The 20,847-nt window shown below is 36.2% G+C and overlaps 2 protein-coding genes and 1 long non-coding RNA gene across 5 annotated transcripts in view; 1 reads left to right on the top strand and 2 right to left on the bottom strand.

Annotated features, from left to right (window-relative positions):
- The window catches only part of Nmdmc (NAD-dependent methylenetetrahydrofolate dehydrogenase), a 39,696-nt gene that overhangs the window by 16,861 nt on the left and 1,988 nt on the right, over positions 1-20,847 (bottom strand). The window contains exon 1 of one of the 3 annotated variants that reach the window (XM_073975063.1): positions 16,063-16,336. The exons of 1 other annotated variant lie outside the window; for it this stretch is intronic. In XM_073975063.1, the coding sequence (XP_073831164.1) occupies positions 16,063-16,070 (8 nt within the window). In that variant the 5' untranslated portion in view covers positions 16,071-16,336. Of the gene's footprint in view, positions 1-15,549; positions 15,904-16,062; positions 16,337-20,847 lie in introns of those variants that run through there. One more of the 3 variants, XM_073975044.1, reaches the window with a different exon arrangement.
- On the bottom strand, positions 667-8,156 carry Rel (nuclear factor NF-kappa-B family member relish). The gene is made up of 3 exons (XM_073975032.1): positions 8,007-8,156; positions 6,086-7,498; positions 667-3,284 (listed from the first exon to the last, which is right to left on the bottom strand). The coding sequence occupies exons 2-3, from the start codon at positions 7,049-7,051 to the stop codon at positions 957-959; spliced, it is 3,294 nt and encodes a 1,097-aa protein (XP_073831133.1). The 5' UTR covers positions 7,052-7,498; positions 8,007-8,156; the 3' UTR covers positions 667-956.
- Positions 7,498-19,346, top strand: LOC141397997 (uncharacterized). The gene is made up of 4 exons (XR_012411583.1): positions 7,498-8,116; positions 16,324-16,530; positions 16,584-16,672; positions 18,944-19,346. It is a non-coding gene; the product is annotated as an uncharacterized lncRNA (long non-coding RNA).

Genomic DNA, 20,847 nt, shown 5'->3' with positions numbered 1-20,847 from the left:
TTGCCGTTCATGATAAGTCTCAATTTACATTAGGCGAGTTTACTTGCGGCAATTGTCATTTTGTAGGAGAGAGAGGTGAGGCATATGGTAACCCTTTGCCTCTCAGCACCCTCTCTCACCTACAAACTGACAATTGCCGCAAGTAAACTCGCCTAATGTAAATTGGGACTAACCCCCATTATTAAATGTTATTTTTGGGGAAAATATTTGACGGGTACTTATATAAAAGTAAATTAAAGTAGATTGTGAGGCAATTAAACGGGAACGGCAGTTAAGCAGAAAGGTAAATAACCGGGGTGCAGTGTTATTAATTGTATATTTTTATTACGAATCAAAACTCTGTAACTTTGAACGGATAGAGATATTTTCATAATCGGGATTTTGGCCAGGAAATCTATTTCTGAACCAGTGTGTGGCAGGTAATACACAATTCAAATCGACACACAATTCGATGTGCAAAGCAGCCAAGTCTATAGAGAGTTATCGTGTGCACCAGCCAGCTAGACAGACGTATAGACAGGGCTTCGACTTCAAATTGTTTGAAACGGATTTCGTCCAAACATACTTGTGATCCAAAATCCTTATTACATTGCACAGATTTCTCTCATCCCTATTGTACCATCCTGGTAATAAAGTATACATACATATATTGAAAAAATTTAAAAGTTTGATTGATAATGGACCAATATTTTATTGATAGTCGAAAAGATAAAATTCACAAATACATATACATGTTTTACTTGTATACCTTATATGAACTTTTATAAAGTATATGTATGTCTTAACATATGTATTATTTAATCAATTACATAGTTATCTTATCAAATAATAATAAAAAAAGAAACTCTTAAAGGAAACTAATCAAAGGTAATGTTAACATTATAAACCTAAAAAAGTAGCATGATGAAGCAAAACTATTTTCATGATATATAACTAACCAAAATATAATATATTTATTATTTCTTTATTAAATGTATTAAATTTGCGTCAATTTCTTGCAGGGTCTGACCAAATAACTGTACATTGATACTTTCCGTGTTACGCTTAACATAATTTAACATCATATCGGCCTTTTTGAGAAATAGCTGGGGTATAATATGCAATTTGTGTTGCCATACGGTATTGGCATTTAAAGCATTAGCCAATTGGGCAAATTTATTCGGATCCTCTAAGGCATGTTTCAACTCGTCTGTGGTAAGATAAAAATCATCATGGGGCTCGCTTTTTATTTGTACATCCATGGCACATTCATCGTCGTCATTGGTTACAATACAATCTTTCCTAATGGTGAGTTTCTGTTGGTGGTGCTGTTGTGGTGGTAGCACAACCATTGGTGTTGCAGCAGGAGCTTCAATATTACTGTTACATGTACTTTCCCCTCCGCCATCTTCTTCATCGTCATCTGTGGACGAGCGGGAAGAGGCTTCCTCTTCTTTTATTACCAAATTTGAGCAACTATCTTCCATGTCACTAAAGGGTATGGCCACTGTGGTGGCTGTCGCTGCCGTACTATTGGAGCTTTTGATGGTGGTCTGACAATGAGATTGTAAGAGACTTAAAATTTCCCCAGCTTGTTTACTGCTGGCGGCCAATTGTCGCGCCACCTCCACCGGAGTGTGGCCCGCTGTATTACAGGTGTGCAACAATGAATCCCTTAGGCCATGAATTTCCATCATAAATTTCACCAACTCCAAGTTTTGTTGTTGGATAACAATATGCAACGCATTATTGCCATCTCTCGAATTGGGTATTAGCATTAGACTGTCGTCGTGCTGTATCAACTTGACGGCCATGTCATAATTGTTATCTCTCACAGTCAAATGTAAGGGGGTGAAGCCATCATCATTGCGTAAATTCAATTTCAGTTCTTTATTCGATTTTAAAAATGCATCCAAACAGGAGATGTGTTTTTCACGCACTGCAATGTGCATGGCTGTGTCGCCTTGTTTATCCTGCACATTGGGATTACAGCCCAAACTCAGCAGTGGTCTTATATAATGGGGACGATTATATAGACAGGCTGTATGTAGGGCGGTTTGATTTTTATTATTCACTATGGCATTCAGCAGGTTATGCAGTTGGAAGTATTGCAAGATTTGACACAAATATATGGCATATTTGCTAATGTCATTTATTACCATTTCATGGATCAGAGATTCTCCGCCAGTATTTAGATCTGAGAAGTCGGTATAGAGTTTCGTTATATCATCAGCAGCTTGTCGGCGTTCGGCCGGTGTCAGTGAAGCGCCTTTGGAATTGGCAATTATAAATATTTTCCGTATCTGCAGCATATAACTGTTGCAAGTACTGCTAAGTTGTGAAGATGCCGTTAGTTTTAGTTGATCTTCGTCATGCTGCTGCGGATGCTGCTGCTGCTGTTGTTGTTTTTGTTGTCTGGCATTGTCCATTTGCTTCTTGCTAATCATTAACTTTTTATAATGTAACAGGGACCTACTGTTCTCCGTGGTATTTGTGGCAGCACCATCTTTTTCTGTTGTACCTCCCCCTCCCACGGGAATTGATGGAGCAAAACTGTCACCCACATTCATTAGATCATCTTGTATATTCAAAATATTTATTAGTTCATCGCTATATCCAAAATCTTCGTTGGATAAATCTTTGTATTTCCTTCTCATCTCCTCGTTTTTCATTAATCTATCAATTTCTTCACTCAAAAACTTGGACAGACTACCGGAACATTGTGCCTGTCCCGGTTGTTGTTGCTGTTGTTGTTCTTGAATGGTTCGGGGTATTTCACCAGAACTAAGAGATCCCGAATTACTAGTACTGCCGCCGCTGCTGCTGCCACCCGATATGGAGGAACATGTGCGTCGTCTTTTACGTGATGTTACAGCATCACGAGGTTTATAGCGGAACATTACCGGCGGCTCACTGCGTTCATCATCTGATGGTCTCACCAGTTGTATAAATACTTCTACCGGTTTATCAATATCCTTATTCATATAGGCTGGAGTGCGACACACAATGGCATATTGATGATGGACATCAGATTCACGAAAAGTGGCAAATGCCTCCCACACCAAATCGTCTTCATTCATCTCAAAGAAACGTACTTTGATATTTTTCTTATTCACCTTTTCCACCAACAAGATGAGATCTTCACCACCCGTAACACTGCCTGTGGCAATACTTAATCGGGTTATTTTCAATTCACCAGTTTGGGCGGATTTACGATTGTTAATGGTATTCGAATAAACTGGTTCGGCAATGGGCGTATACATGTTGTTACTGTCAACACGATAAGCTTCGAAACATAAACGAACCTAAAATGTGGAGTGATAGAAAAAAATGTTAAAAATTCCCAAGTTACAAATGTTGCGGGAAAAACTTTGAAATTTTGGACAAACTCTCGCAGTGGTCGTAGATTTTCAAAACTATTATGGGGTGTTTGAGATTGCATTATCTTTGGCGTGTGTATATAGATTTAGGGTTCCATATATGGAACCTCTTAGAGGTCGTCTCTACATAGAGAGGTCTTCTACATACAGAAAAGCCTCTCTAGAGGTCTTCTATATACAGAAAAGCCTCTCTAGAGGTATTTTCTTTACAGAAAGGCCTCTCAAGAGATCTTACCTATACAGAAAGGTCTCTTTAGAGGTCTTCTCTATATAGAGAGCCCTCTCTAGGGGTCTTCTCTACATAGAGAGGTCTTCTATACACAGAAAGGCCTCAATAGAGGTCTTCTCGATACAAAGAGGCCTCTCTAGAAGCATTCTCCGTACACCAAGGCCTCTCTGAGGTCTTCTCTATATAGAGAGGCCTCCCTAGAGGTCTTCTATATACAGAAAGGCCTTTCTGGAGGTCTTCTCCATACAGAAAGGCCTCTCTAGAGGTCTTCTCTATACTGAAAGGCCTCTCTAGAGGTCTTTTATATACAGAAAAGGCTCTCAAGAGGTATTTTCTATACAGAAGAGCCTGTCAAGTGATCTTACCTATACAGAAAGGCCTCTTTGGAGGACTTCTCTATATAGAGAGACTTCTCTAGAGGTCTTCTATAAACAGAAATGCCTCTCTAGAGGTCTTCTCCATAGAGACGACCTCTCTAGAGGTCTTCTATATATAGAAGAGCCTCTCAAGTGATCTTACCTATACAGAAAGGCCTCTTTAGAGGTCTTCTGTGTATAGAGATACCTCTCTAGAGGTCTTCTATAAACAGAAATTCCTCTCTAGAGGTATTTTCTATACAGACAGGCCTCCCTAGAGGTCTTCTCGGTACAAAGAGGCCTCTCTAGAAGCCTTCTCCGTACATCAAGGCCTCTCTGAGGTCTTCTCTATATAGAGGGGCCTCCCTAGAGTTATTCTATATACAGAAATACCTTTCTAGAGGTGTTCTCCATACAAAAAGGCCTCTCTAGACGTCTTCTCTATATAGAGAGGCCTCCCTAGAGGTCTTCTATCTACAGAAAGTTCTCTCTAGATGTCTTTGCTATGCAAAAAGGCCTATCTAGAGGTCGTCTCTATACAGAATGGCCTCTCTACAGGTCTTTTACATATAGAAAGGCCTCTCTAGAGGTCTTCTCCGTACAGAAAGGGCTCTCTAAAGGCCTTCTCCATACAGAAAGGCCTCTCTAGAGATCTTCTCTATACAGAAAATCCTCTCTAGAGGTCTTTGATGTACAAAAAGACATTCCTAGAGGTCTTCTCTAGAGGTTTTCTCAATACGGAAAGGTCTCTCTAGATGTTTTCTCCGTACAGAAAGTTCCATCTAGAGGTCTTTTCTATGCAGAAAGGCCCCTTTAGAGGTCTTCTCTATATGCAGAGGCTTCTCTAGAGGTTTTCTCTATACATAAGGGCCTCTCCAGAGGTCTTATCTGTATAGAAAGACCTCAGTAGAGGTATTCTCTATGTAGAGAGGAACCGTAAAAGAGACATAACTGTTTTTAAGTTGTATATATTTTTAAGCTATCATAGTGGAGATCCTAATCCTAACATTGGTAACATTTTCTGGCATAAGACGAGCTGGCCAACTATGCTCGGATCGGGATGAAATGTCTTTTTGCAGATAGATCTCGTCTCCCTGTTCACAAATATATACAACATTTGTTGCGGAAGTCCGTATTTCCCGAGATATGGGCCTCCGAAATTGCGAAAATTCCCCTGTTAAAGGCCGGCTACTTAGAGAAAATTTTTAACTTAAAAGAAAATTGAGTTCCCGTGCCCGAGATTGGCTCCTGTCCATAGGAGAAAGTCTTAAATCCCCGGCCGAAGGCCGGCTATTTAAGAAAAATTTACATTTTTAAAGAAAAAATTTTCCCATAGTTGGTAAACTCAACTTGTTCCCATTTTCTTTCTCAAGAAATTTGGACTAACTCAGATATAATATTTATCTTCAGTAGCTGTCATCCCTGGTCTACCTGTGGTGTAATAAAAATAAACTATCCGTTTGGAGCCGTCAAACTTTATATAACCCTAATCAAATCGTCGGGGGTCATATCCCGATAACTGTATTCTTTCTAAAGAAATGATCTACACTCCATAATTTACTGGTGGGGAATGGCCTAAAATTTCTATGACACTCAAACTTCCCTTAGATGATTTAGCTGGAACCACAGTCATGTCCAACTCATCGTCAGTCAGGTAGTCATGGTTGAGCCCTGGATACTCAGGGAAAGGTTCTGAGTGTGGACATTTGGCATAACCCAGTCAAAGTGTTCAAGGAGGACCTGCTCTGCTTGTTTAGGATCTCGTCCACAGTGCTTGATAAAATTATGTGCGGGTCATTCGACGGTTTTGGGTTATTTTAGACCTGTATTCATATCCATTAATCATTTGTCCTATTTCGATTAATTACAAGGGTAAAAGAACATGCAGAGTATTTTCTTCTTGAAATTGCCTCATCCTGTCCCAATACCTGCTTCCCATTCATCAACTGGGAAGACATACGGGTACAAGTGTACCAACTCCCTGAGACCCTGACATACTAAGGCCTAATTCTACCAAGAAATCAAAACTATTTTTGAAAAAATCCCCATGGACATAAGCACCGAACCAAAAGTTCCACACCGAGAATTTGCCCCGGCAACCACCAAAGTTTATCGCTCGTGCAAATACTGTTGCTGCTTACCTGATTTAAATTCATATCCTTTGCTTCCTTTTCGGTTTGTATAGCCAATTCTTGTTGTTCCTTTGTGGTCAAATTATCGCGGCCCAATTCAAATTGTAAACGTTTACGTTTCTTTTTCAGCAACTCCTCAACAATGAATTTCTTTGCCGTATGAATAATGCCCATATTTTTGAATTCAACATAAAATCCACTATCTGGAGAAACATTTAGCTCATGCGGATCACAAATGTCAAGATCATCTTTACGCACAACCAGCTGATGTGAGTGGGGGCTATCACGATTTGCTTGAAAGAGACTGCAACGTATTATGGCTGGTCCATTATAGCCGCATAGCTCAATTTCTGGGAAACTTTTTGTGTTACGTTGCGAGTTGGCACCATTCAATGAGCCATGTGTTCCATGCATTTCAGATTTATAACGAAAACGAAATTTCTCCACCGGTTGTTCCAAGATGCTCAATGTGGCGGGATATACACGTTTTTGTGGCGTATATGACGACGAAGATGATGCTGTTGCCCCTGCTGTTAAAGTTGTTTGTTGATGGAAATTTATGGGAGCAGCTGCTCCCAAACTAGCAAAACTATAGTTAACAGCCATTGTATTGCTGTTGTTGTTGTTGTTATTATTATAACCTGCTTGATTTATTGAAACATTCTGTAATTCCAAATATTGAGGAGAATGTGTCGGCTGCTGCTGTTGTTGTTGTGGTGTTGGCATTTGCGGCGGTGACGACAGCTGATAGCTATTGGGCAAAGCCAAATTAGAAAATTCTTGCTGCAGGACTGAGGCTGGGGAATGTGCTGGGGAATAACCGGACGAACTTGGTGAATTACGAGGGTCTGGCGATGTGGTTGTCGAATAACCACTGGTGCCAGACATTGACGATTCACTCATATATCGTATCCTTTCTTTAGTATCCATATCGACAATATCCTTGTCATGTGATTGAAAATAATGTGGCAACATGTTGACTTTTTTGTGTTTTCTTCTTTCGTTTTGATTTCTCCGTTAGGGGACGCCGTCAAAAGTCTCCAATAACTTTATTAATATTCTTCCAATTTGTTCCGTTATAAATTATAATTACTTCACACAATTATGATGGTTGGGAAATTTTCCCAGATTCTTTTTGCTAAAATGCTGCGTAATTCACTGTTTACAATTCAACGTTTAGTATTGCAATGTTGAAAAACTCTCTCGATGTCCAATTATCATTGACTAACCGGGACAATTGAGTGTGTATGCGTGTCATTTGTGTATGTGGTGACGGTTGTGCTTGCTTTTATCTCTTGATTCATTCGTTGAATGGTTCTTCCCCGAACTTGTATGTACTGTACGAAGCCAAACAAACACACAAATCAAGTGATGCTAGCGAGAAGAGAAGTAAAAACACGAAGGGGCGGCGGGCGGCATTCACTGTGGTAGCCCCATATAAATAACAACAACAAAACTTGATGTGAATTATTGGTATTGGTGAGTCAACAAAACCTCCCAGCAAACCAATCGTACCGACTTCGTAACGAAATCGGAACAAAATGTCGGACGTATCGTCCGAAATCGTAACGATATCTTAACGAAAGTTGTATGAAGTGGTTGACATAATTTCGGAACAAAATGTCGCAGCGACATCGGATCGATTTCGGTCCGATTTCGTAACGAAATCTAAAGAAAATCCTTAAGAAATTCGGAAAGGAAATTTCTATCCGACATTCGTTCCGAAATCTGAACGAAATCGGTACAAAATCTGAACTATTTCCTCTCCGAAAAATCGTTTAGAAATCGGAACGAAATCTGAACGACTTTGCTTCCGAAATTGTTCAGACGTGTCGGACATCAGACATTTGGTTTGCTGGGCTTCCACGTAAATTTCCGAAGCTTCTTTAGTTTAATATCGTTGTTGTTTTTTTTTTTTATTTTGCATTACTTGTTCTTTGCACAACACTTATATTTTTGTTAAACGAACGATATAAAAGTGGCGAAACCGCGAAACAAACCAACGACCGACCTCTTCGACTGCCACAGTATGAATAAAAGGTAAATATTTTTTCTCGAAATATTTTGCAAACTCCAAATAACGAACAAAAAAGCTTTCTTTCTTCTATTACGCCACAAAACACGTTGTTTTTTCGATGGCAAAGAGCAACAACTTAAAGGGGGTTCACATTTTCCAATACGAAAATAAGCAAACTGCCATTAAGGGGAAGTACATAGATCAATAAATGGAAAATATTCATTGAAGAATTTGTCAATTTTTTCGCGTTCATTGTCACCACAAAGATGAAAGCCATATGAAAAGCTTTCAATTGAAAATAAGGTATGCGATACAAATATCCGGCTCACTTTGCTAAAGTTTTTTTTTTGTTATTCTGAGGAAAGATTTCTCTTCTTGATGACTTTGGATGTGGTGAAATTTAGAGTAATGATTTCACTACATCTTTCGATGCAGTTCACACGGCGTTATGAAAAATACACTCCGTTAGTTACAAGCACTTACTTAAAGATCCCTACAATCAAGCTAGTTTGTCGACACCTACAAGCAGCGATATACATAATTTGACCGTGTTTAGACATTCAAACTGAAAAGAAAATTTTTCTTCTCAATTTCCTTTAAAATTTCCTTGTTGTTTAGACACGGAAATCATGTTTGTGTCAACTTTATAATTTTTCTTATTCTTCTTCACACTCATTTTCTCATTGCGCCGTTCAAAAACAAAGCCAAGGCAAAATTTTAATGAAAAGTAAAAATGGACGTGTGTGATAAACAATTAATTATTAAAGGAAACATTGAATTGTATTTTAATTTTGATATTTCCACTTATTTCGAATTGTTTTTGCTTAAAAAAAAGTTTTTCCTCCAAATGTTTTTTTTTTCAATTGTCTCCGCTGTTGTTTGTTTCTCGACAGAGAAAATAAAATGAAAGAAAATGCAAAAACAAATCTGCAGCCAACTTCAGGTTGTATACGAAGAAAAACGAAACAAAACAGAATTTGCCAGTACAGAGGTGTGTGTACCCGCTCTTATTCCTGTCTACTCCCTCGCCCATAAACTCAATTTTCTTTCCCATCAACTTTCCCTGTATAAACAGAGACTTTCATTCAAAGACAAAAAGAATTTGTTATAAAATAGAGAAATACAAACTAAAGGCAGAAACTCATTCAGCTCGTTGCTTGCTTTGCTCCAGTAAAAGAATAAATAAAAAAAACTTAATTCAAATTCGTCTTGGGCGTTCTTTATTCTTTTACCCGAAATGAAGCCTTAAAGTTGCGAAAATGTTTGAGATAATTCACGAGACGTAAATTATTATTTTTGCAGACCCGGTCGTATGAACCACAAGCTGTACCAGCCGACCGACATCGATATAGTGCCTGTTGCAAGAAGAAGCTACTAATTTTTACTACGATACAAATTTTTCCTTTATGATATCGAAAAAATAGTGAAAATTAGTAGATTCTTGCAGTACTGGAACAGGCGCTGATATTGGCACATAAAGGCCTCGACACATAAGAAGCATGGTATTCTGGCTTAAGTCATATCTGGTAAATGACTAAAGACCAAGTTCGAACTAATTCAAATGTGATTCTGAAATCTTTTTATTAGGTTGACTTGGTTTTTAGTCTTTTACCAGATATGACTTCAGCAAGAATGCCATGCTTTTTATCTGTCGAGGCCTTAATTCAACGAATGTTGGAAGTTGAAAGAAGTATCGTGCAAACATCGAAGGAGATAAATATGCTTTTGGTAAATCATAATTAAATCAGACAGCTTAGCGAGCACGCTATCCCACGAAAGGAACTCAAATGCGCCCTTAAGGTAGAAACACAATGAAATACGCCGCTTTTTCACGCTCAGTTTCATGTAAAAGACTAAAGGCCAAGTACAACCTAATTCAAATGAATTAGGCAGCATTTGAATTAGGTAGTACTTGGCCTTTAATCTTTTACATGAAACTGAGCGTAAAAAAAGCGGCGTATTTCATTCTGTTCGTACCTTTAAAGTTTACAAATATGCCTAAAACATATTTGGCATTTGGCCCGCTCAGATTATCTTGAATATTAAATAAAAATAATGAATAACAACATATGTAGTGGAATTCTGTAACTCCCCTGTAGGAAGTGTGGGGTCATGTGTTGACATGTCGCCACTTTGTCTACTAATATGGTGACAAAGTCAACACTTTGTCACAAGGTTGTCAACTATTGATACCTTTACCTTAATAAGAAGAAGCATTGTGTATATTGACAGATGATAGCCCAACGAAGCGTCCTTTTTTTAATTTTCTTAATTGTTTGGCGTAAAATAATTTTTGTGGTTGGTGAAAAAAGTGTTTTTGTAAAAATCAATAAAATATCGTGAAAACTTAAAGCATATAATTTCAATAACAAGTATGAGCAAAAGAAAATATAAAAGACATGTGAAAAATAAACAATTCTATAGCAAAGTACGAATTCTGAGGCTACTAGCAACATTCATCTTCTTATTACTGTTTTATCTATGAAAAGTTCCAAATAAGCTAAAAAATTTTGTATTGAAAATCTGGTACTATATACTATACTATATACTATTGACGCACTACCTCCAATGTCTATACTGACTCACTACCTCCAATGTCTATACTGACTTACTACCTCCAATGTCTATACTGACTCACTACCTCCAATGTCAACACATGGTTCCTCAGGAACTACTGACTTACTATTGACATACTAGTTCCATTGTCAGTACTGACTTTCGAATGACACGTTCATACAAAATGTCTATAGGAAATTACATTAGTTGTCTACAGTTTGTCAGTAGTACTGTTGACAATGTCAGTAGTAAGTCAGTATAGATTCACTATTGACATTTCCTACAGGGTCATTTTTCGAGTTACCGACAAACCACGGTAAAATTAAAATGGTTATAATTTCGGTAATTAACAATTTTTTTTCGGTAAGTTAACAACCAAAATAAAGCTGTTGATAAGTCCTACCGATAGCAACAGTGTTGTCCACTTTTATGGATCATTCACAAGTTTGCGTTTTAATTTTACCGATTTTTGTAGGTAACTCAAAAAATGAGTTGCAAAATTCCAGTACAGGTGATTGAAATCATCATTGCAAAGAACTTTCTTTAAAGGAAAATGGCTCAAAAGGGGCAAAACAACGGATATTTCTTGCTTATTTTTCCGCTAGCTTCAAAGCAAACATCTTAAATTGTGTTCAAGTGTTCAATTTTAAAAGCAGTGTTTGATTTTTACATTCGATACTATTTACTCCCGAATAAATCATATAAAAAGAATTTGAATTAAAAATGGTATAATTAAGTTCATAGAGCCCATGAATTTTACCCTTCGATATCTGATATCAAGAAATAAGCGTCCTCATGAAGAAATAAATTAGCAAATCAGAAAATTTAAGCGAAGAGCTGAAATGCCTTAACCCACTTAGAGCCGAGGTTTTTTTTTTGCGAGAGACTTTTATTCATTTTCTAAGTCCCGGTCCACACTAGAGTGAATTTCATTAAAAAATGACATGAAATTAGGCGTTCTTAGATCGAATTCCCCACTACATCAATTTTATGATTTTACTCTACCACGAGTATGGAACTCGATTTAAAAACACATAATTTCATGGATTTTTTTCAATGAAATCACCTTACTTTAAGAAAAGTAAGGAATAAAGTCCGCATTACCAGTGATTTGTTATTACATCTTCCATTTAAACTAAATGTTATATTTTGTAAAAATATTGCAATATAAAGCAAAACAAGTAAAAAAGGATCAGTCGGCTATGCCGACAGAGATATATCCTCAGCCAATGTGAAGCGAAAATTTTACCTCCGGACAGATCGAATGTATTTAAGGTCTCTTCATAATTTTGTGGCCCTTTTTGGACAATTGAACATGCCGGTAACAAGTTAAAAAGTATCAGTCGACTTTGCCGACAGAGATATACCCTCAACCTGTGCAAATTAAAACACTTTTTTCACAAAAAACTTATGTATTTAGGGGGTTTCAAAATTTTGGTCGACAAAAATGTTGATTAGGATTAAGTTAACAAATATTGCGGAAAAGGTACTTAAAGGAATGGACCGTCGTAGACCAAGGGGGTGCCATAGGGGGTTTTTAAACCCTTCGCGCTGTTTTCTCAAGAAGTATGGACTTGCCCCTGAAACAACTTTTACCATCGTAATTGAGGCAGCGAATGTAAGTTGCTTCAACAAAAATCAAAGTGATTCAATAGCAGGTCTTAAAGTGAACTTATCCAAAATTTTGTGTGGGAGGTACGGGATGGAGTGGACAAATGTAGTCCATATTCGAACCTTATCTATATCTGGTAGATATTATGAGAATGTGTAAAGTATGGACCAAATTGGTCACTCCCATCAAGAGTTATCTTGCGTACAATTTTTCCGAATATTTTTGAACTTTTGTGGGGTAGGTACCTGAAGGAGTGGACCGATATGGCTTATCTACGAACTTAAAGTAAGTTTAGAAACAATATTACGAAGGCCAAATTTTGGCCGGAATCGGAATTTCCGTTCGAGAATTATCTTGCGCTTCCACCCATGAACATGGTGTCATAGGGTTTGTTTTTCAACTTTCAGGCTTTTTTTCAGGAAGTATGGACTTGCCCCTGAGGAAACTTGTACCTTCGTATAGGGGACAGTGAATACAAGATGTTACAACAAAAACCAAGGCGATTCGAGAGCAGGTCCTAAACTGAACTTTTCCGAAATTTTGTGTGGGAGGTACTCGAAGGAGTTTTCCGATTGAGTCCATATTGGAACCTCATCTAAGTCTGGTAGAAATTTCATAATGTGCAAAGTATGGACCAAATCGTTTACTTCCTTCAAGAGTTATCATTCGCACAAATTTTCCGAACATTTTCGAACTTTTGTGGGGGAGGTACCGGAAGGAGTGGACCGATATAATCCATCTTTGAACTTGAATTAAGTTTGGACAAAATATTACGAAAGCCAAATTTTGGATTGAATCGGCAGATCCGTTCGAGAGTTATCTTGCGCTCCAACCACTACACACGGTGTCATAGGGTTTTTTGTAACTTTCAGGCTATTTTCTCAGGAAGTATGGACTTGCCCTTAATGAAACTTACAGCGTCGTATAAAGGACAGCGAATACAACTTGCGTAAACAAAAATCAAAGAGATTCGAGACCAGGTCCTAAACCGAACTTTTCCGAAATTTTGTGTGGGAGGTACCCGAAGGAGTGGACCGATTGAGTCCATATTAGAACCTCATCTAAGTTTGGTAGAAATTACACGATGTGCAACGTATGGACCAAATCGGTTATTCCCTACAAGAGTTATCGTGCGCACAAGTTTTGCGACAATTTTTGAACATTTGTGGGGGAGGTACCTGAAGGAGTGGACCTATATGGCCCATCTTCGAACTTAAATCGAATCTGGACAAAATATTTCGATACCCAAAATTTGAACCGAATCGATTGATCCGTTCGAGAGTTATCGTGCGCACCAGCCAGACAGACAGACAGACGGACAGACAGACGGACGGACATTGCTAGATCTACTCAAAATTGTCTGAAACGGATATCGTACAAACATACTTGGGGTCTAAAACCATTATTTCGATGAGGCACATTTTTGGTCGTATCAAAGTGTAAATACCCTCTTTAGCCTAAAGGCTGAGGGTATAAAAATCTGTATACTTCAAGGTTTCGGTACAAAAAAAATAAATAAATACATAAAAAAATGACAATTGCCACAAGGAAAATTGCCTTACCCAATCCCTGCGAAGGTTTTGTGAAAAAAATTATATTTTTTCACTTTATCCTGCTTTTAGGACAAGAATTGGAACCCGAATGACCGAAATATATAAGGCAAGTACACAGCAGTAATGCTTTACTGTTAGAAAATACTAATTAATATTAGTATATTTCTAATATTTTATGAATATTAATATTTGATTTTTTCTTCCAAAAAGTAAAATAACACAAGTGGTTCCATATGGAAACACCGCAATGATTGGGCTAATGTCGTGAAAAAAATGCCAAGTGAAAATTTCAAATACATTATAACAGGCCTCAATGTACATTGTACGAACACGGCTGCCAGATTTGACGATTTATCGTCATTTTGACGATTTTTTCATCAAAAATGTAAGAGCGTTTTCAGACGATAGGGTTTGACTGCTCAAAAACGTGGTTTCCGTTTTGACTCTCATTCGTAATTTTCACATCTAGTGTTGCGCTTTTGAAGTCAGTTTATACAAGCGTACTTTTTCAACAAAAAGAAGTACGGTTTTACATAAATGTACCAAAAAGGTTTATGTGTGTATTGTATTTGAACATTTAAAAAAGCAATTCTTGTGAATCCCATAAAATTGGGTAAAATGTATGTCATGTAAAAAATAACGTAATAATTCTTACCACCTGAAGGTAAGATGATACCTGTGTTACCAGCGTAAATTTTTCAAGAAAGATTTTTATGAAATAGGGAAATACCTTTGTTATTACAGGTACATAGAAGTCATATTGTTTTGAAGAACACCTTTATTTGTAAAAAATATGATGAAACAGGTAGAAAATATCTTACATGCTAGTGTTGTATGTATGGCCCAATATGCATATTTTTCTCTTCAATAGCTAGTTACATAAAGTCCACCAAACGCAAAAATAAAAAAGATCATAACATTTATGTACATGAACAATTTTTTGTATAATACTACAAAATAAATAAAAAATAGTTCATGAACGAATTTATCAAAAAAAGTACTTTATGTACGTTTTCGTTCACTTACTTCCACATTTTGTTTCAACACTGGCACAGTTTGCGAATGAGAACCAAAACGGACAACGCGTTTTTGAGCAGTCAAACCCTATCGTCTGAAAACCCTCTAAAACGCACATTTTTGATGAAAAAATCGTCAAAATGACGATAAATTGTTGACGATTTGTTGATAATTTAATAAAATTGATTTGACGATTTTTATTTTAATCGTCATTTTGACGACATTTCATAAAAATAATCTGGCAACTCTGTGTACGAATCAAAGCTTTCTCTCCCTCTCTCGTTTTAGCACAATATTTTTCAATTTTGTTTTGTTCTCTCGTATATTATTCTCTCCACCATATGTGGAGACTTTTGTCACATAGGGTACACTAACAACGATAAAGAAAGTTAAGAGAGAACAGCTGTTGTTTATTAAATAAAATATGTGAGAAAATTCTATTTTTAAACAAAATAAATTATAAAAAAAAGAAAACCGCAATACTTTATGATTAATTAGTAGCAATTCATTTTACTTTTAACACACTTTTTTTTAACTTTGCACACCCAACTATTGTTGCTTGACACTTTCAAGTTTAGTGTACCCTATCTTTTGTCAGTGTTTTTTCTTCTTCATTGATTTTATCCCACACGCATAGCACACTATTTTTATACCGGTTTCTTCTTTTTCTCGTTATACTTGTAATGTTCGCTGTGTGTTTTTTCACATGTTTACAAACCTGAAATGCTGTTTGTGGGCAGTTGAAATTGGTTGAATTAGAACACATTTTAAATTACTATGGTAATTTTTGGTTCTTAATAAACAACGAACACTATTAAACATTGGCAGTGTTTAATTGGAGGAAGACAAAAATTACAAAACAACACCGAACACCTTTATTTTATAATATGCACTAAAGAGTTACCACCACTCATTACCCCACTGACAGACTGGCTCGCCCAGCCGACAACAACAATTTCATGTGAAGAAGAAAACGCAGCACAACAACAATGCAAATGAGCTTTCACGTTTTCCCTATTTTTTTCGTTTTGGTTGGATATCTCAATAACAGAAATGAAGATCTTCGTTTTGTATACAATGACTTAAGACTTTTTTAAATGTAAACACATGATAATAATTTTTTAAAGGACAATGAAAGGGAGTTAATTTTACAATTTTTAATGTATTTTAAATAAAATTATTTTTAAATTTCAAATTTATTAACATCATTATTTAATAAAGAAATATTTACCCTTCCATTGAAATACTATTAATTATTCAACACTACTGTCACACGTGTTTGTAAAAAATAAAACTGCCGTTTTGGAGCTCTATTCAATTCAAGAATTCTGATTTGAATGAGAGCAGACGATCATATTTTACTTTTCGTTTTATCCAATTATGTTCTTATGTTTACTATACCTCTCTCCACCACATGCCTTCCAACCACACACATCCACCATCGATCGTCGCGCCATTGGCGTTTTTAATAAAATTTTATTTTTCCTTTCAGGGGGACGTGCCTGTTTCTGTGTGTGTACATGCCCGATAAAATCATAATTACTTTAAGATAAATTGTACAACAAAGAAGAAGGGGCTTGTACCTAAATTCCATTGATAAATGAAATGGACATTATTTTTTTTTAACATTTGATTCTGGATTCTTTGTTCAAATAATCAAGTAATAACATGTGAATGACAGACACATTCAGGGTCACAGGTAAATTTTACGATTTGTTTATAACTTTTCTTTTAATACGATTTAATTTGTAGATAAACGATCAGTATTGAAAAGTACGTTTATATATAACAGCAGTGGATATATAGATTCATCAGTCGCCAGATGGAAGACTCGGATGAAGGTAAACAATTGGCCTGTTCCATTTTAACGGTGTATTTACTTGTAACCAGATATAATAAACCCACTGGGTTTTAAATGACAATTCCATTCCGTATCCATCAAATAAATCCTCATAAAGAAGGCTAAAGGTCTCAGCACATACGATCCGTTGAGCAACGCGTTGAAAACAACAACCACATGCAAAAAGTGTATGTATGTGACGCCATTTTTGTTCTTGAAGTTTTCATGTGGATCGTTTATGCAGAGCTCTCTACCCGGCAAAAAATTACATATACATATGTATGTACAGTATTTTTTGCTTACCTGCACAATCAAAAATTGCACGACTTCTTGTGCAGCTATCCCCAAAATGCAGGAAGCTTAAATTCGCTTACCTGCCCAACAAGGCCGATATCTTCAATATTACTTACGTGCATATGATGTGCAGCTATAAGCAATGTTGAAATAATAAAGCGAGAGACATTTCAAGTTCGGGAGAGAAAACGTTACAATTTTTTACAATTCATTATCTTTTCTTGTGTTATATTTGTTTTGCACATTTCTTATAAGTACAAAATCAGAGTGTTTGAATTTTACCCTTGTTTTGAGTTCGCAACAAATTTTTAAATTTTTTCTTGTGCAGATATATGTAAATTTCACAACCAAATTGAAGTAAAATCACCAAAATTTTGATGCAGCTATGCCGAAAATTCAGCTATTGAATGTGCAGTAAAACATAATAGCTTGAACGGAATCTAGGGAATAGTTGCCTATAAACAGATTTTTGGTCAGGTAACGCCAAAATGCAGCTATGAATAATACAGGTAACCAGAAATTACTGTAATATAAACAGGCTGTTGCAAGGCACATTAAAGAAGGTAGCCGACTCGTATCAGCTGATTGAACATGAAATGTCAAATAAAATTGTTGTAATTGGGAAATGTAAACAAACATCTTGTTCTGATTGGCCGAAGCTAAATCGCTGCAAATTTAAGCGCCAAGGCGAATTGATTCTCTTTACAAATTTTGACGTATTATGTTACGGCAAAAGTTGCTTTGTTGTAGCAATTCGCCGAATCGGCTACCTTCTATATTTGCCTTGGGCTGTTGTGTCAAAAATTGCAAAAGTAGTGAAATACCCCGGTTACACTATTGAAGGTTAACCCACTGGGTTTAATAGATCCAGTGGGTTAATCTTTGCTGGTTACACTTAGCTTTTCGAGGATATAAACTGTCAGCTGATGTTTGTTTACGTATACATACAAAATAACTAATAAAGTCGTGTGTTACACTTTTACAATTTCTCGTATGAGATATCGTCCCCTCTTTGCTCATATTCGTATATTTTACACACAGGGATACATTTTTGCATCATGGTATCAATCGTACCTTTTGTTAAAAAAGTGTCTAATGAAAAAAAAAAAAAAAATAATAATTTTATGGTTTCCAAATAGCTTTAGATTTATTAACTACATAAAATGTGTGTTCGTTTACTCAAAATTTGTACAAATTGTTACTGGATGTTGTTCGTTTACTCTACAGTATAATGCAAAAGACCTTAGCCGATTACAAGAAGTTACTGAACTTGTACAAATTTGTACAAATTGTTGAGTAAACGAACACACCTAAAATCTCATGCGACCAATCGTAAACGTGTAAAACACGACAAACTCTGTTGCAAAAACAGTTGCAACTTTTGGTACTTTTTGAGTAGAGTTGGATTTTTTTGCACAAATACCGAATACAACACTGTATTTTTGGTGGATTTGTGCCGGATTTAAAATAAACCCAGCCATGAGAGGATTTAATTTTTGTATGGCAAATCTGGTCAGATTTGAGTAGATTAAGCAAATAAATCCTCATGAAGTGGGTTAACCCGGCAAAAAGCTGTAGTGTAACCGTGCTAAAAGACTCCCATATAAAATGTGTGTGTTTTGGAGTAAGAGAACGCAAACTGTGCAAAAGTGGTAAAAATTGTAAAAACTTTTTAGTTCTGGAACACAACTAATTTTTTGCTTCGGTTTAAAATTTGTTTAGGGAAATCCCTTCCATCAGTTTGTTTTTAATAAATATATATTTTTGTTGTAGCTAGAATTTTGCACTTAACCGGAGTTAATAAACCCACACAACGTCAAATAAATCCTCATAAAGAAGGTTAACACCCGGCTAAAATTTCAAATGCAAACGCCGTTCTCCTTAAAATATGTTCTTTCTTCTTAAAATTATTCTACATTAAATGTCAGCTAATTCATGCCAATAACATCATTACATTTTAATCTCTTTTTTATTTTAGTATGTGTCATTGTACCGCTCAACAGATTTTATACGTCATGCCTAGAGATTTCAAATCAGTGTTATATTTGTTCTGGAATTCATTCATCATTACGTCAACAGATATGACATTACAGCATAATTCCTAATGCGCTATGTGGTGTGCACAAATCAAATCATACCTCAACGACGACCTTCCGATACCCTTTTTTTGTCTATTTTGTTTGCATGTGTCCCTTGTTATCGCACAATATATAAACAAAATGATGAAATTGTTGTTATCCCACAATCAATCAATAAAAAATGTGATTTTTTTTATTTACGTTGTGCATTCACCACCACACGGTTTTGTCTGTTGTAATAAATATTGAAAACAAAAATTCAGAATTGATAAGCTTTCTTTTTACAACAAATTAATAAGGCTTGGCATGTGCATAGACCCCCCAAGCAAGCCTTAAAAAATATTCACTTAGAAACAAAGGCTATTCCATTTAAAAAATAATAACAAAAATCTATTGACGTAGTTCGTTGCTTGCCTGTCGTAAATCGGCACAATGGTGCATCGCCAGAGATTTCCATAAACAATAACATGTTTACGTTCAATTACATTTAAAAAATTGGAGATGTTTTTCCATCCACCAGCGGCAGTCATCTTCTGTTAAAAAAAGTTGATAAGTAAATGGGAATAATATTTTTTTTAATATTTAAAAAACAAAATGTGCTAATAAAGGGAAAATATATCAAAATTGGGAACATTTTAAAGCAAATAAACAATGCCCATGAATGTAAAGTTAAATAAAAGGTCTATTTACCAGGTTGGACACCCTGTATATGCGAGCCAGCTGGTTGAATATGAAAAGTCAAACCCTAGTAAAACAAGTTTCCGAAAACATATTGAAATATGTCGATGATAATGCCTAAAGCATGGCACAATTAACCAGGTAGTGGCATCGTAAAATTTTGAATATGTTATGTCAAAACTTTCTTTATGTTGTTGGGGAAATTACAACAAAAATAATTTTTTTATAAAGGGATTTGACTTTTCATATTCGATCAGCTGGTGTGATACCACTACCTGGTAGTTCTGCTATGGCCTAAAGGTAGAAACACAATGACTTTTGTTGCTTGCTTCACGCTCAATTTGAAGTAAATGAATAAAGGCCAGGTACTACCTAATTCAAATGCGATTTTGGATTTCTTTATTCCTTTACACAAATTCAGGCTTGGATAAGCATGAATTTCTCAATGTGTTCTCACCTTAAAGTCCTGGGTACATAAGCCGCTCGACTTTCTTGCTTAATTAATTTCTGATAAAGGAATAATGAAATGTCAGAACCACATTTCAATTAGGTCGAACTTGGTCTTTGGCCTTTTACCAGAAATTAATTAAGCAACAAAGTTGAGCGGCTTATGTACCCAGGCCTTTATTCATTTGCCTTGGTATATACCAGAGTTCGCCAGCAACAACAAATTCAACCGCTGCGTTTGTGTTGGGCACACACACGAGATTATCTACCCCTATCTAGATAAACATCGTGTGTGTTAATTTATTGCTAAAACAAAGAAGATGATCGGTGGTGAGAGTAACGTTCAAACTCATCACAATTGAGATTGTGTGTGTTCACACAGACACGGCTCGCGAGCCCAGTGGTGTTTAACACTGGTATATACCAAGGCATATTTATATAAATTTAGTTTTCAAAATGTAATAGGTTCTACTCATGAAATTTGAAACTTCGAAATTTGCTACCATACAGCCAGTTTCTGTATGTCGAAAGAAGAATGTGTGCGAATGAAACACGTCCAAACTCTTGTGTGTTTTTCAAATTGTTTTTTGTTTTGAAGCAAAAGCAAAGGTAAAATTATTTCGAAAACTAAAGTTTGGACGTGTTTCATTCGCACACATTCTTCTTTCGACATACAGAA

Source organism: Musca autumnalis, unplaced genomic scaffold (genome assembly GCF_047663935.1).
Source record: "Musca autumnalis isolate F117 unplaced genomic scaffold, ASM4766393v1 scaffold_1, whole genome shotgun sequence".
NCBI classification, from domain to species: domain Eukaryota; kingdom Metazoa; phylum Arthropoda; class Insecta; order Diptera; family Muscidae; genus Musca; species Musca autumnalis.
The sequence above is the reverse complement of the archived record's forward strand: the minus strand, read 5'-3'. Positions and strand labels throughout refer to the sequence as shown.